Source organism: Ipomoea nil, unplaced genomic scaffold (genome assembly GCF_001879475.1).
Source record: "Ipomoea nil cultivar Tokyo-kokei standard unplaced genomic scaffold, Asagao_1.1 scaffold0688, whole genome shotgun sequence".
Classification (NCBI taxonomy): domain Eukaryota; kingdom Viridiplantae; phylum Streptophyta; class Magnoliopsida; order Solanales; family Convolvulaceae; genus Ipomoea; species Ipomoea nil.
In genome coordinates, this window is record NW_017617116.1 from 1,219,579 (window position 1) to 1,233,786 (window position 14,208).

The window sequence follows — 14,208 nt, forward strand, 5'->3', positions numbered from 1 at the left end:
TAGTCTCCTGGTGTGCTTCAATGTACTTTTATTGCCTTAGCGCAGTGCATCTTCAAAAATAGATTTTCATAATACTACACCAAATTTGATACATTTTCTCTTTACAAAACTTAGTTGAGGTTTCCAACTAAAATGACTTTTTAAGAATCTTGATCTACTAGAACTCGTGAGAGTCTTTGGAGTGCTCATGATATGAATTGAAGAATTCACATAAAATTGCTTGTATGCTCTTGTAAAGCTTGTCTCACGTTATCACAATTTACATTCTGTCATAGTCCCCAATGCTAGAAAAAAAAAAAAAAAAAAAAAAAACCACTCAAATTGAATCTTTCTTCCCCTTATTCTCACCTCTCATTATTGTTAAGAGGAAATTTCAATTTTGGTCATATGACTATAAGAGTCTTGTTAATTTTAGTCCTTAATTGACTTTTAAAAGTGTCAATTTAGTATCTTAACTATACAATTTTTGTTAATTAACTTAATGGGAAAAGGGTCAAATAGGCCCTCGAACTTTAGCTTAAAAGTCAATTAGGTCCCTAAACTTTTTAAAGGTGTAATTACACCCATCAACAATTCATTTAGGTGCAATGAAGCCCAAAAACAAGTTAATGACCTGCTATCACAGGTCATTAGGGTTCAGGCCACCTTCCGGCGAATTTTTCGGCAAAAAAAAAAAAGTGACCAGCAACCGATCCAGATTTGCCGAAAATTTCGCCGGTCACTTTTTGTCAGAAATTTCGCCGATCACTTTTTTTTTTTTTTTTTTTTTGCTGGAAAATTGGCCGGAAAGTGGCCTGAACCCTAATGACCTGTGATAGCAGGTCATTAATTTGTTTTTGGGCTTCATTGCACTTAAATGAATTGTTGACGCGTGTAATTGCACCTTTAAAAAGTTTAGGGGCCTAATTGACTTTTAAGCTAAAGTTCGAGGGCCTATTTGACAATTTTCCCTAACTTAATTTTGGTCATTCCGGTCAAATTTCACCGAAAAATTTTAATAATTAAAATAATGAGGATATTTTGATCATATCGTTTCACGCCTCTTTTCTTCTTCTCCAGCGAGTCCATCCCTTTCTCTCTCGTTTCCTGCGTTCTTTCTCCCTGTAAACCTATCTTTAATATCACTAAGCCTCATTTCCCTATCATCTTAGTTCATTGCATTCGCTGGAAACGGGAAAGGAATTGAAGGGATGGATTTGCCAAGAAAAGAGACTTGAAATGATCAAAATACCCTTATTATTTTAACAATTAAAATTTTCTAGCGAAATTTGGCCGACAATTTAGTCGGAGTGATCAAAATTGACAAAAATTACATAATTAAAGTACTAAATTGACACTTTTAAAACTCAAAGACTAAAATTACAAGACCGTTATAGTCATAGGACCATAAATTTCCTCTTATTGTTAATTTGCCTTCCAAGGGAGCACTCCTTTTCTCAGTGGAAGACAATTGGAAATTAGTGGTGTCTTCTTTTCTTAGTGTCTACTTCCGTACATGTAGTAGTACAGTGAAGAACCGGGTCTATCTCTCCCTCTCCTCGGTCTCTCTCACTCTCTACACTCACTCATCAATAATGTTTCCTCAAATCCAAGAACACCAACTAACATAGTCATTCACCTGAGGTAGAGAAATTGATCTGAGTTACACCATGACCGCCGGAACCAAGCTCCTCTCCACCGGACCCTGTGCTAGGAGAATATGAGCATGGTAAATTGGTAATAATAATAATAATCTAAAAACATAATAAGTGTCAATACAAGTTATACCCTTGATTTTTGTCCCTTTTTTATATGCTAATAAATATATACATTTTGCTTTAATTGTTGTACATTTGATTTGTATTGGACAAAATCACCCTTACACCATTATAACACCGTTAGTATTTAATATATCCACCAATCTTACCATACACCTACATCTATCATATCTTTTTTCTATTTTTAGTTATCATTTTATTAAAATTATTATATAACAATTAATTTAATTATAAATTATATTTTAATTAAATATTTATATGAATATTAAATTATATATATATATATATATATATATATATATATATATATATATATATATATATATTGCTTTGATCACTATATTCAAATATATGATAATTTAAAATATCATCACTTTAAGAAATTGTGAAACATAATTTTAACTAATTTTTTAAATTTTGTTACTTAACAATATTTTAATATTGGGCATAGGTTTTCGCGCATCGCGCGTACAAAATGCTAGTAATAATAATAAATTAGATTTTGACTGATCCCCAGTTTCCCTATCAAGGTGGATATGGTGCTATTAACAGGGCGTTGTGCGACCGGCGGTGACCGAAGAGATGACGGCGAAGGGCGAAGGGGGCTGTGCGAAAGGCGACCGGCAACCTTGCGGCGAGGGGCGAGGAGCGCGGAGCTGTGCGACCGAAGAGAGAAGACAGCGAAGGGCGGAGGGGCTGTGCGAACGGCGACCTTGAAGTGGAGGAGAGGAATAATGGCGCCGGAGGCGAGGGGATTTGGTGGAGAATGGAAGCAATTCGATTTTTGGAACGAATGAAGCGGAGAGAATGGCGAACGAAGCGGCCGGAGAGACCGACGAAGGCAGCTGCTGCGCTTCCATTTTTTGATGTGATTGATTGTTAAAAAAAATCCTAAGTCCTAATTATCTAGTTCTTGATTTTTAAAAGTGTCAATTTAATATCTTAACTATGTAAATTATTGGCCAAATTTTATCAGAAAATTTTAATTATTAAAATAATGAGAGTATTTTGGTCATTTCACGTATCTTTTCTTCTTCTCCCAGGCGAGTCCATCCCTTTCACTTTCGTTTTCGGCGAATGCAATGAACTAAGATGATGAGGGAATGAGGCTTGATGATATTAAAGATAGGGCTTACATGGAGAAAGAACGCCGAAAACGAGAGAGAAATGGATGGACTCGTCAGAGAAGCAAAAAAGAGGCGTGAAATGACCAAAATATCCTCATTATTTTAACTATTAAAATTTTTCGGTGAAATTTGGCTGGTAATTTGGGCGGAGTGATCAAAATCGACAAAAATGACATAATTAAGGTACTAAATTGACACTTTTAAAAGTCTAGGACTAAAATTAACAAGACCCCTATAGTTATATGATCAAAATTAAAATTTCCTCGCAGCAAATATTAGTAAACGCATATAGTTCTTAATATAATAAAGGGAAAATGATACTTTTTTTCCCTTGAGTTATATATACTTATAGCACTTCTTCCCCTGAATTATTCCTGTAAGCACATTAGCCCCCTCAATTATTTTAAAAGTGACTGTTTTTCTCCCTGATATATTAAATTGACATTTCTACCTTTAAAATAAACATTTTATTTATTTTTCTTCTCCAACAAATTATTGTGTATACGTAGGATGACAACGGTTCGATTCGAATTGAACCGGACACTATAGTAATTGAATTAAAAGTTTCTGGTTATGATTCAGATCTAGAACCCAGTATTTGGATTTCAGTTTATTAAAATTATGAATCGAAAAAACTGGATCCTGAACCGTGAACCGCGGTTTTGGATCCAGTTCGCAATTTTGAACCGTCTTTATTTTAAAATTTTATTTTTTATTTAAAAAATAGTCTAAATTCAACAATAATTCAATAAATGTATTTTATTTTTTCAGTTCGGAACATGAACTAGCCGTTCCGGTTCGCGATTTTATTAAACTCTAAATATCGGTTTTCGATTCTAAATTATAATTAAAATATTTCGTTTGATTGTTATAGTGTCTGTTTGGTTTGAACCAAATTGTTGTCATAATTTGTTGGAGAAGAAAAATAAATGAAATATTTATTTTAAGGGTAAATATGTCTATTTAATATTTCAGGAGAAAAAATAGCTACTTAAATATTGAGGGGAAAAAGTGCTATAAGTATATAACTTAGGGGAAAAAGTATCATTTTTTCTATAATAGAAATACTGTGGACTATATGCGGCGGTTGTTCTCCAACAACTGACGCATAGTCCATTTTATTTTTTTTTTAAATAAAAAATAATTTAATTGTGAACTTTTAATTATAAAATTGCGACCCTCGTCAAATGTTTAAACAACAGACGCAATTATTATATTTTTATGGTAAATTCTGTACTAGTGGCTTAAAGATCCCCACCTCATATAGTGAGGGCCAAACAAGGGCTTAGTCAGTAGCAGTATTTCCTCGCCGTCTGGCATCATCCAAATTCCAAAGCATCTTAGGTCGGACAAACCTCTCAACCTTCTTTACTTAGAAAGCTGAGCATTTTTTTCCCTTAGTCAAATCCGATCGTAACAGGGTGTTAGGAACCTCAGTACACGTGGAGGAATCAACGTACAAAGCCTGTGACCTTTCCTTGTGCATGAGCTTCACGTGTCACACTTGTCGATAGACCCGCATGTGTTTCCATTTGGTCTCTTATAAATACAGCATTAAATGCTTGAAAGGGGGCTTTTGGTATTTTCCATATATCTATATAAAGCTCGAATCCTCTGACCCACTGTCTCCTTTTCTCGTACTCCATAACTTAGAGCATCCTTATCAGTTGAGGATATTAGGGGGAGAATGTAAGTGTGAGTAGGAAAGAGAATAATGTGGGAGGGGAGAAAAAAAATCAAAACTGATTTAAAAAATATATATAAAAAATAAGCATGTCAGAGTAATTCATTTTCTCTATTGGTTCTCTCTCTTCCATCATTAATTTTTTTTTTCTTGGGCAGAGTAATATCCCAACCTTTGTGGATGCTCCTCACCCCTTCTCTCTGCCACCATGGCTTTTTGGCCTCAAAAGTAGTGGGTTCTCCCCCATTTCTCATCTATGGAAGAAGAGATCCAAGCTAAAGAGTGCAAACAACAAAATGTACAACCCCATGGACTCCCATCTTGATTTTTGGCTCTTTGAAGCCTTTGTTTTATAGGTAGAAATGAGTTGAAATGTTAGATTTTTGAAGTGTTTGAGCTATTAAGTGATTTATTACTTGTCTATGATGTGTTGTTAATGTTTTGAATGTGTTAGAATTGTCCGAGATTGAATTGCAGATGAGAAGAGACCATCTGATGCTCTTAGACCAAACAACAAACGATCTAAGGTTCTATATACGATTCAATCTATTATTCATCCATATTTGTGGGAACGACGGTATTAACCAGACTGTATTAACCACATCACCTATATTATGACATGCGGCAATAAAATGGTAACAATTGATCGGAGGACGTACTGAAGGCTGTTCTAACTGTTTAGACGGGAGTTTAAAGTAAATGGAGTTGCACATTTATCTAGAGGGATAGATCCCGTGACAAAAGGGACTTGTACATCACAGCAGATGAGAGAGATTAATGATTATTTGTTTCTGTATCTCTCTAAGAAATATCCAAGGATACCGAAGGTAACTGATAAGATTGATAAGGTAATTGAAAACAGAGCGCCGCTGAGGTATTTATAATACCATGGCTTGAGATGATGGTGAGTGATATCGAGTTTCACCGTTAGAAGATGATGGGTGGTGCAGCTTTGCGGTGCGCCGCCGGCTACCTCCCTCAGATAATCGACCACATCATCAGCTACTCTATTATTATCCACTTCAATCACTCCCTTCCGTTGTAACAGCTCAACATCTTGGTCACATCGAACAATATCTCCCAGAAACCCCAGATAGTCGTTTACTACCTTTTCCATCGGAGCTTGGTGATTCTCGTAATCTTTAAGGCCTTTGTACAAGTCCTTGGTCATCTTATTGAAAGTGAAGACAGGCAAGTGAAGGACCTTCTTGGTGAACACATTACCCTTGATGTTAATCTCTCTAATTGCCAAGCCGCTTACTCCTTTAAAGTGCATACCTTTAGAATACATTTCTGTGGCACTACTACTCATCGGGATCCTTTGATTATCATCATCATCACGCTGCGGGTCCAAATTGTCATTGCGGACGGGCTTCTGAATCAACGTAAGGTTCCCAACCAATCTTGAGTGGAGGCCATGAAGTATGTCTGTAGCTTGCGGCGGCCTGGAATTCAACTCACTCTTTTTGAGCACAGGGTCCAAGATAAGGTCATATAGAACACTTTTGAGTACATCTGAAGAAGAGGGCTTTTTCCAATTCTCATTTAACACAACCAGCTTCTTGAAGCAAGAACTGTCCTCGATTAGTTTATAGAGCACGACCAGTGGAATTTGGTTGCCAGGAAACACTGCGCTCTTAGTGAACATAATTTCCCTTTTTTCAATGTCTTCATGGCTGTCAAATAGGATATCAAGGTCATCAGAGAGATCACTAAGGCCGGCTTTAAGTTGATTAACTCCTAATCCAAGAAATACCAACATTTGCAGTAGGAATAAGCAGCCATGACTTATCATCATAAATTTAAACCTGCTTTCTCGCATCTCATCAATATTTGTCCCATCATAAACACTTCTTGCTTCTTTTACAACCTCTCCAATTTTACTCATGTAGTAACCCTTTATCATTTTCTCCTCATCTTCCCTCCCTATTTGTTCTGTGGCATTTTGATGGTCACCACTTGTCCCATTCGGATTTCCTTCCCCTTCCCCTTCGGGGGCTTGTCTCTCCAGGTCAAAACTCCTTTCTGACATAATCTGTTGTTCCGGGCCAATTTGAATGTCTTTTATCTTGTTCATGAGATCTCGATCGAGTCTCGTCTGTTTTACAAAATACATCCAAGCCACTTGGGTTATCCTTTGACGAAAATGTATAAATCTACGTAGCTTGGCCTCTGCCTCTCGGTTAGCTTCTCCCGGTACCTCTGCTGAAAGATTGGCCTCTGCCTCTGGGTTAGCTTCTCCAGGTACCTCTGCTGCGTTGATCTCTTCCTGATCATACAAGGGACCATATGCATAAAATAAGCCACTTCGGAAGCGAGAAACTGCTCCGTCATCCCTGTGTTTGATGATTCGAGGTCCGGGAAATTGGAAAGTGCCGCGAACACCGTAGGACTGTGACATCATATCGGACTTAACGAAATAGATCAGAGCTGAGCTTACACTTCAAATTAGTCTGCAACCAATTCAACAGAATTATATTCAATTCATTATTATGGTTGAACAATGATATGCATGCATGCATGCCAAATTATATATTTTTCCATTTTTGTTTTTGGGTGTAAAAAAAAAGAGGTGTTTCGAGTCCACCCGACTAATCCCCGTTTACTCGGCATGGAGCTAGCCCAAAAAAAATTGTCACTTGTGAAAAAAGAACCCGAATTATCCTTAGGATCATCCTCACAAAGAGCTCCTTTGCACGATCGAAATACATACCTCTTACACCAGTAATACAACCAAAAGTGCATGCAAAAAGCAAAACAATGTGGCACAGAATACTCGGTACAAATGGTAAACCTTTTTAGTTGTATCTAATGTAAGTGTCTCCCGTGCAGTTATGCGGTGAGTAATGTGCATGAGTCTTATATTTAAGGTGCGTGAGTTTTGTGTTTAAGGTGCATGAGTCTTGTGCTTAAGGTGCGTGAGTTTTGTGCTTAAGGTGCGTGAGTCTTGTGCTTAAGGTGCGTGAGTTTTGTGCTTAATGTGAGTAGTTGTTGAAACTTAAGGTGCTTAAGTTTTGTGCTTAATGTGAGTAGTTGTTGAAACTTAACGTGCGTGTGTTTTGTGCTTAAGGTGTGTGAGGTTTGTGCTTAAGATGCGTGAGTTTGTGTTTAAGGTGTTTTGTTTGTGTGCTTAATGTGCATGTGTTGTGTACTTAAAGTGCGTCAGTTTAATGCTTAATGTGCGAACGAATCAGCGCGCGACACGTGTCCAGATCTAATGAATTAAAAAACGCGGTGATATTTTCATAAATAATTGAACATCGAAGTGCAAGTAAAATCTATTACAAGTGTATGTAAAATGTATTATAGGTGCAAGTAAAATTTACACTGAGCATCAATACTAAGTGCACCTATAGTTATAAGTAGCTGGTTGGTTTCTAACATTAGAAAATGAGAAAATGAGCAATTGGTTGGTTACTAACTTTTCTTTTTAATTAGGGGTGAGTTAGCTAATTGATGAATACTCAATGAATGAAAGTCAAATAAATCAGGAAGTGAAATATGGGAGTAGAAATTTAAGACGGGTAAGAAGTATTTTCTTTAGAATATATGTCAAATGTCGAATCTTTCTCTCACCCACCATCTTGACCCCCTACAAACATATATAAGATAATGCTTAAGTGAAAATCGACACCCAAAAGAAAATTGATAGTTAATTCTAACCGTCAATGGGAAAGATAAATAACTCTAAACAAAAAAACAAAATGATAATTTCATAATTATCTAAAACCTTGAATGCACTCATAACAATATCAAGTGGATTCTATGATATGCACATGTTTAATCCTACTGAATACACTTTAAATATCATCAGATGCAAATTATATTAAATTTGAGTGTAAGTTTTATCGGATTCATCTCCTCTCTCTCTCAAATGTAATATATATATATATATATATATATATATATATATATATATATATATATATATATATATGAAACAAATGAGAACAAGTGCTTAGGAGAAAATTAAGAACCAATAATCTCAGTCTTACATCTAAAAAGATCATACGGATCATATCATATTTACGCAGGCTACGCTCTTATACAATATTGCATTGTGCACACGTTGATATTGAAATACAACATCCTGCACCACCACTATCACAAGCAAAGAAAATTAGGATTGGATTAAAAAAAAAAAAAAAACTCCAATTGATTTACATAATTGATTTACATACTTGACTAGTACACAAACACATCATTAAATACAAACTACACCACAAACAAATAATTAACACATGCATATGTACTATTGTACACAGAGGCCAAATTTACAATACACACGCAGATCACATGAACACAAAGTGCACACTAAGCTATATATGATGAGGTGGACACATACGACGAAAACCTAGTCGCGAGAAACTGACAGTGCAAATGCACATCTATGGAAGCCTCAATGTATGCTCGCACATTGGGCGCGAAAACTACACATAGGTCCATGACAAATATAGACAATATTATACTCAAACAATAGATAATTAAAAAAAACACAAAAATCAACATGAGCCCATAGCTATTAAAAAAAAAAAAAGCAGAAGAAGAAAGACAAAGAACCACACATGAAGGTGAGTACATCAGTAAAGAAAACCTAATTTATCATAAATCTACTCCTAAAATCAAACATACACTACTGGAAATTATGGAATTTCCGACCCTCTGAAAGTGATCTTAAATCAAGTCGAAAGCCTTGTTCCGACCACTTTTGGTATCCGAAAAAACCTTTGTTGCTATTTCCGACCACTTTTTGGTATCAAATTGATTTAAGATCACATTTAAGTGGTCGGAAATTCCATAATTTCCAGTAGTGATAACATTCACGTATAATCATTCCAACCTTCAAAATACAAATCAAAATTACCAAGCACCTATTTGTAAATAAAAATGTAAATAAATATGAAAAAATAGAAAAATCATAGTCATATACATACTTTTCACCAAAAAAAAAAAAAAAAAAAAAAAAAAAAAAAGAAGAAGACATATACATACTCAAAATAGAAAACCTAGATTTGTTCACAGTCTCACATTTGTCGGCAGTTCTCATGTGAGAAATAGTTCTTATGATCTTTATATATATATATAAGGGAAATACTATCAGTGATCGAAACGCGTACCTACTCCTAGCAGTAGCAGCTCCGATCCAAGGATAGATGCCAATAAAGTAGATCAGATTAATTAGATTCTCAGTGAATCTGTGAAACTGATGAGCTTCATGGAGATGTCTGTCTCAGTTTACTTTGGCTTAGCCATGTAAGTAGGTCGTCTCCATGCTTTCAAGGACTGATGACTCAAAAACTGTAATTAAAGAGTAGCCAACAAACCAAAGAGTGCTCTACTGAGAAGAAAGAGGGTATATATTCTATAGTTTGGTATAGTTTCTTTTATTTATTTCAGGGATGAACTATGCTCTTTTGTAGAAGAACAACTGATTCGAGAGGCTGGCCGATATTACCAGGAATAACTATTTTATCATAATAAATAAACACATATTCATATATAAATTCATACATACATGTCAGTATCTATATGTACTCTCAAATCTTACTCCCTCAATTTTACTCTCTTATGTATTGACCTGTACAAACTATTTTTTCATGTGGGTTTCAATATAAATGTCATTTTGTGTGTGGAGTAAAAATGAGGGTACACATAGTATTTTTGGTGTCACCAAAATTCAAAATGGATAAAAGAGATATGCGCAAATTTAAAAATAAATTTCAGAAATTTTTTATTTTTTGTTTTTGTTTTTGAGTGTTTTGAAACCTAGGCAGTAGAACAACCATGTGCAAAATCCAAGCTATATATATATATATATATATATATATATATATATATATATATATATATGGCCTGACTTAACGTGTGGCCGGTGTGGCTGCACCATTAAGTATGTAAAAACGCATTAATAGTGTTAGGAAATGCAGAAATACACCACAAAACGCACTACACACCCAAAAAAGATGCACCATATATGTTTTTGATTACTGTGTGGTGCATTTTTGTGTACTTAATAATGCATTTTGTGGTGCATTAATGCATGCATTTTGTTGTGATGCGTTTGTAACACTATTAGTGCGTTTTTGCATACCTAATGGTGCAGTCGAAAGATGGGTCACATTTGAGTTGATAGATATATAATTCTAATTGGTGTAATGTAACCCATCTCAGCTTGACAAGTGACAACTACTCCGTACTATATTGAGTGAGTTGGTCGTTTTTTATCGTCAAGTCAGACCAGTGGGAATGCGGATACCTCATACGGTCATACCTGACAAGCATTTATGTTGATTTATTATTTCCCGTATAGAAGCACAGCCAAGCCAAAGAATTAATTTACGGAGTAAAATTTAGTGGTAACCAGAAACACAACAAGAATTAAATCTTACTGGTTTAACACCCAAAAAGCCAAGCAACCTCATAAAAAAAATGCAGGCTAGAAATATTGAGGAGATGGAGGATAGTGAAAAGAGAGAGCAGGTTAAGGAGTTAAGCTAATGCTAGCAGGAAAAAGTATAACCCTAATGGCCGGTATATGCTGACATTTAGGGGGAGAAATGAACATCTAGTGTTATAAGAGCAACTCCAACTTGTAGGCAAAACAACAATTTCCAACGCCAAACCACCATCCCAGCAATTTTAACAGTTTCAATGTACGTCTCTATCCCAGCAATTCCCTCCGATCAAACAATATAATTGAGGCCTTCGATGAATTACAACTCAATTATATTCAATCAAACGCCCTGTTAAAGTTCAGAGTTAAAATTTAAATATTACCCGTTTTGAGTTTATAAAATAAAATAATACATTTGTTATATATTGAATACAGGGTTAATATATATAATTTCTTTATAGAAAACCAAAAAACTACATGTGTCTAATACAGGATTAGGGAATCAGTTTTAGAAAAGTATGGTAAAAAAATTATTAATTTTTATTTCGTGAATTTCTTGCCAATATTAAAATGGAGTACACAATTTCGCACAAGTAAATTATACTATGGATCAAGATGACAAGTTTGGCATCCCCTTTCTGCGCCAAATGAAGATATCGAACATATCAAATTGTTATAATTCATGATCCAATTTAATCACCCGTGATCTTTCAACTTTCAAAACTTAACTGGCCGTGGTTTTCTTGGAAAGACCATGAGTGGTTAAAATTTAATAGTTGAAGGACGACCGTATATGGTTAACTTGAACCATGGATGATAATAACAATTTAAAAGTCGAATGATCATGGGCAATTAGTTTGAAAGGTTAGCACTAAACGTCGCAAAACTACTATACTCAAAAGATCGTAGATGGTATTAATTCATTTACAGTAAAAAATGTAACCTACTCCATGGTATAACAATTGATTTCACACATTCACGGTGAGAGATGGGCTAGACAGTGGAGAAATTAAGTTGTAGGCCCTAGCTACGTGCTTCACATTAATAACATGTTCGTCCATTTCATGTTATCTCTAGATCAGAGGCGTATAGTACACAGCTACGTGAATAGCAACCTCGAACGCAACATGACCGACAAGATGAGTTACCAAAAATTTGACACTCTATAATCACTCATGAATACTTTAATTCATTCATGTAAAGGAGACCTCATGGAGGAAGAAGAGGAAGGAGGCCAGAAAAAGAATCCTAACTAGTCCTATGATGAGCCTTTTAGTCCACTCCTAACTAGTCCTAAGATGAAATCTTATTTAACAAAGTAGGCAATTTTATATATCTTTTTTCCAAGTAGGGTATTTTTTCCATATCAGGCTATATTATTATTAACATGTCATATTATTTATAAGAAGAATTTGTAAAAATATTTTTTAAAAGCTAGAACAAACCCTTGATAAGTAATACTTAAAAAAAAAAAAAAAAGTTATCCATCCATTTTACTACGTACAAAGCTTTGCTAAATGAGATTTTTTTAAAAATAAAAATAAAAATTATCCATCCATTTTACTAGAGCATATATTTGTCAATTTTGTAATTAGTTTATTTAACGTTAACATTAATTGTCAAGCACTTTGTGCTCAGATGACATGTAGTAATAGTAATAGTAATAATAATTGTAATAGTAATAGTAATAGTTTGCTCTGGTATTTTTGTGTGTGTGTAATCCCCGATTTTTAATTTGTTCAGTAGATTGTTATTTTATAAATGTAAGTATTTTCCCTAATATAATATATTATAATATATTGTATTAATTAAGTGGTTGTGGTGCAAGTGGAAGATTAAGTCAGTTAGTGGCTTAATCTGTTAGGCAACTCAGGATATTCAGTTAAGCTTTAACTGAATATCTGCCTACGTTGATGGGATGTAGGTTTCTAAGCAAAATAGTCCTCCCACAGCTCCGGTGTTCAGCATACACGCACCATCGAGTATTCGGGAGAGAAGTGGTAGACAAAATACTAGCCTTTATTCGGCAGGTTTACCGTCCCATTGCAACAACAACAACTATGGCAAGGGATGTTCGGATGATCCTGAAGCTTCCGTACTTTTTGTGTTAGAAAAAGCTTACTGTTTGTGTGTTAGTTTTATTTAATTGAGGGAGTGGCAGCCCATGAACCAATTTTATGAGCGTTTGCGTGTTAGTTTGTAACCAATTTAAAGGTTTCTATTGATTATAGGAATACCAAAATACAGTGTAATGGTTTCAAAGAAGCCAATTTTATGAGGGTGCTACATAGTTCTGGTAGAGCCGGGAACTTTGTATGTTCTTGAATGTATGGTGAAGAGTGGGTACAAACCAGATGTAGTGTTTCTCTGTACAAAACTCATTAAGAGAATTTTTAACGTAAAAGGGGGGAAAAGCAGTAGTGAAAGTGATGCATCTTCTGGAGCAATTTAATTTGGTGAGGCAGATGTGTTTGTATCAAAATATATATGATTTACATATTTTGATTCAAAATTTAACAAACGACTATGTTATTGTATGGTCCTAATGACTAGGGTTGAGCCTATGAGGTCCTTTTTATATGTTTTGTGAAAGTAGCTACAAGTTGCTGGATATTTGTTTGAGATAGGATCAAATTACAAGTTGTAAACAAGAACCCCTTGAAAGTAAATATAACAAACGACCATACAATAATGCTATGAAATGTAAACCTTTATTAATCAAGTATTGCCACAGAGATTTATTAATCATGATCATTTGATAATTAATATTGTGGATCTATTAAATAGAGTGTTGGTAGAAAAGTTGTTATGAGGAATGAGGCTAATGTCCTTAGAAGAAAAGTTCCTATATTATGGAACTAAATTTGGTCATTATGAAGGTCTTTGACTCTTAAATTAAACCACACTCTTTGTTGAATCATTAGCATGCATGCTTTAATGATTCATAAGCATAACTTGATATGAGGAGAGTATTTGAGATACATACTCATTAAAACAATCACCTTAGCTAGTTGTTCCAAAGGAAAATTGACAATTGCTCAATTCTTAAAAAAGTTTTACAAAACAATGCATAATGTTCCATACGGTGAAGGAAATTAAGCAAAGGTTGGGAGATTCTTGTGTAAGATATATCATTCTTTACACAAATGATAAGATATAGTTTAAAAACATATATCGTGCATGTCTACTAAATAGTCAACAAATTAAAGCTTGGAATGTTCTTTTGTAAGATATATCATTATATTA

At 34.7% G+C, this 14,208-nt stretch overlaps 1 protein-coding gene across 3 annotated transcripts; it reads right to left on the bottom strand.

Annotated features, from left to right (window-relative positions):
- Positions 1 to 5,175: 5,175 nt before the first annotated feature.
- Positions 5,176 to 10,002, bottom strand: LOC109175282. 3 transcript variants are annotated; one of them, XM_019324521.1, is made up of 3 exons: positions 9,686 to 10,002; positions 8,564 to 8,669; positions 5,176 to 7,021 (listed from the first exon to the last, which is right to left on the bottom strand). In XM_019324521.1, exon 3 carries the CDS (start codon positions 6,970 to 6,972, stop codon positions 5,350 to 5,352), a length of 1,623 nt encoding a protein of 540 aa, XP_019180066.1. In that variant the 5' UTR covers positions 6,973 to 7,021; positions 8,564 to 8,669; positions 9,686 to 10,002; the 3' UTR covers positions 5,176 to 5,349. The 3 variants fall into 3 exon arrangements, with proteins under 3 accessions (XP_019180066.1, XP_019180064.1, XP_019180065.1); XM_019324519.1 differs by lacking the exon at positions 8,564 to 8,669; XM_019324520.1 differs by lacking the exons at positions 8,564 to 8,669; positions 9,686 to 10,002 and adding an exon at positions 9,561 to 9,596.
- Positions 10,003 to 14,208: the final 4,206 nt, after the last annotated feature.